Genomic DNA, 1,449 nt, shown 5'->3' on the forward strand with positions numbered 1-1,449 from the left:
TCCTTCCCCGGTGACACACCGACTTCTCCCTTGGCCTCACAAAAGAAATGCATCTGGCCTACAAGTCCCGCGCGGCTCGTGCCCACCTTAGGCCCCAAATGACTTGTTTCGCTTTGAGTCAACTCCTGTTTGGGCCTCCTCGAAGTCTCCAGCCGCTGTCGCGAACAACCTAGGACGGCAGTACGGTCGCCGAACAGGATTGCGCTCCTTCGAGCTACAGCGCCAGGGCGGGGGCAGAGCATGGGCCCGTTCTTGCAACTCCCAGCGGTGTCCTCGTCGAGGGGCCGTCGGCCCCTCCTTTCCTGGCCTCTTCTCCCGGGGAACTCAGCCCGGCTGAGTGACAGCAGCTTGCGCTCTAATGGGCCCCCGATGCTGAGTCCTAATTAGCTTGGACCCTCACTCCCCTAAGGCCGCTGTTCCTCAGGCCTCCCTCTCTGCACCGCAGTCGATTTTCTGGGATTGGGATAGAAATGGTGGCTTCTAATCAGAGGAAACGTTTCTCCTGGCTCTAGGCTGCTGGCGAGTTCAGTGGGAGACCCCAAGGGCCCAGCTAGGCCTCATTGCCTTTTCTATCTCTCTTGTTTTGCACCTTCTAAGGCCAGTCAGGCGCTGACCTTGGCAGCCCATAGGGTTGGCCTTGGCAGCCTCTCTGCTCTTGGGGTGGGGGTAGTTTTGCCTCACCACCCAGGCTGTGGTCCCACTTCCCAAGGGTTCAATCATAAGCCTGCTAGGCCATGTTACTTCTGTTTCCCAAAGATAGGCCGGCAGCTCAGGAAGCCTTCAGTCTTCTAGGTTCCATTACAGGGTGGTAGGTAGTAAGGTGTGGCTCCAGGAGGCCCTGGTTGGCCACAGGTAGAGCTATTACCCTTATAGCTCCCAGGAGTGATTCCTCCTTAAGTCCTCCTGCTTCAATGAAGTTTGTCGAAGGATTTTGTTCAACAATTGTTAACTGGCCCTGAGACCTCTGCATCTTGAGCAAACAGACCACAGCTGGGGCCATAGGGCGAGGCCCTGACCTGCTTCTCTGGCCACAGCCGGACAGGGGTTGCCTCTGCCCCTCACCTGCTGACTAACTCCGCCAGACGCAGACACAGCAGCTAGGCAGGACAATGGGCTGCAGGGAGAAGAATTTCCCTACTCCCTAGGACTAGTGCCCTTACCTCAGAAGGCAGGGCATCCTCCTCCTGAGGTCCCTGCTTGGACCAACTGTATGATGATGTCAGGATCTGGGGGTGCGGCTCCACAGGCTCTATCTTCCTCCAACTCCCATCAGAAGGAGGCACCCAGGCCCCAGGCCCCAGGCTGAGCTATGGGTGTGGACTGTGGGGGCAATGAAGTCAGTGAAGGGTGGAATTGAGCCTTCCTCCCTCTCCCTTGGCTTCAGTCAGAGGAGCCCAGCTCTGAACTTTGGAGAGAGGACACAGCTCTTTATGGCCTATCCCAGTGGTG

The 1,449-nt window shown here is 57.6% G+C and overlaps 1 protein-coding gene across 1 annotated transcript in view; it reads right to left on the reverse strand.

Annotated features, from left to right (window-relative positions):
* Window positions 1-1,000, reverse strand: part of Pitx1 (paired like homeodomain 1) — a 6,816-nt gene extending 5,816 nt beyond the window's left edge. The window contains exons 1-2 of the mRNA XM_033761476.1: window positions 866-1,000; window positions 104-309 (exon numbers count right to left, since the gene is read on the reverse strand). Coding sequence (XP_033617367.1) covers window positions 104-309; window positions 866-1,000 — 341 coding nt within the window. The remainder of the gene's footprint in view (window positions 1-103; window positions 310-865) is intronic.
* Between the last annotated feature and the right edge of the window lie 449 nt (window positions 1,001-1,449).

The sequence above is a fragment of the Fukomys damarensis genome, unplaced genomic scaffold (genome assembly GCF_012274545.1).
Source record: "Fukomys damarensis isolate Sample0158 unplaced genomic scaffold, DMR_v1.0_HiC HiC_scaffold_9, whole genome shotgun sequence".
Lineage (NCBI taxonomy): Eukaryota > Metazoa > Chordata > Mammalia > Rodentia > Bathyergidae > Fukomys > Fukomys damarensis.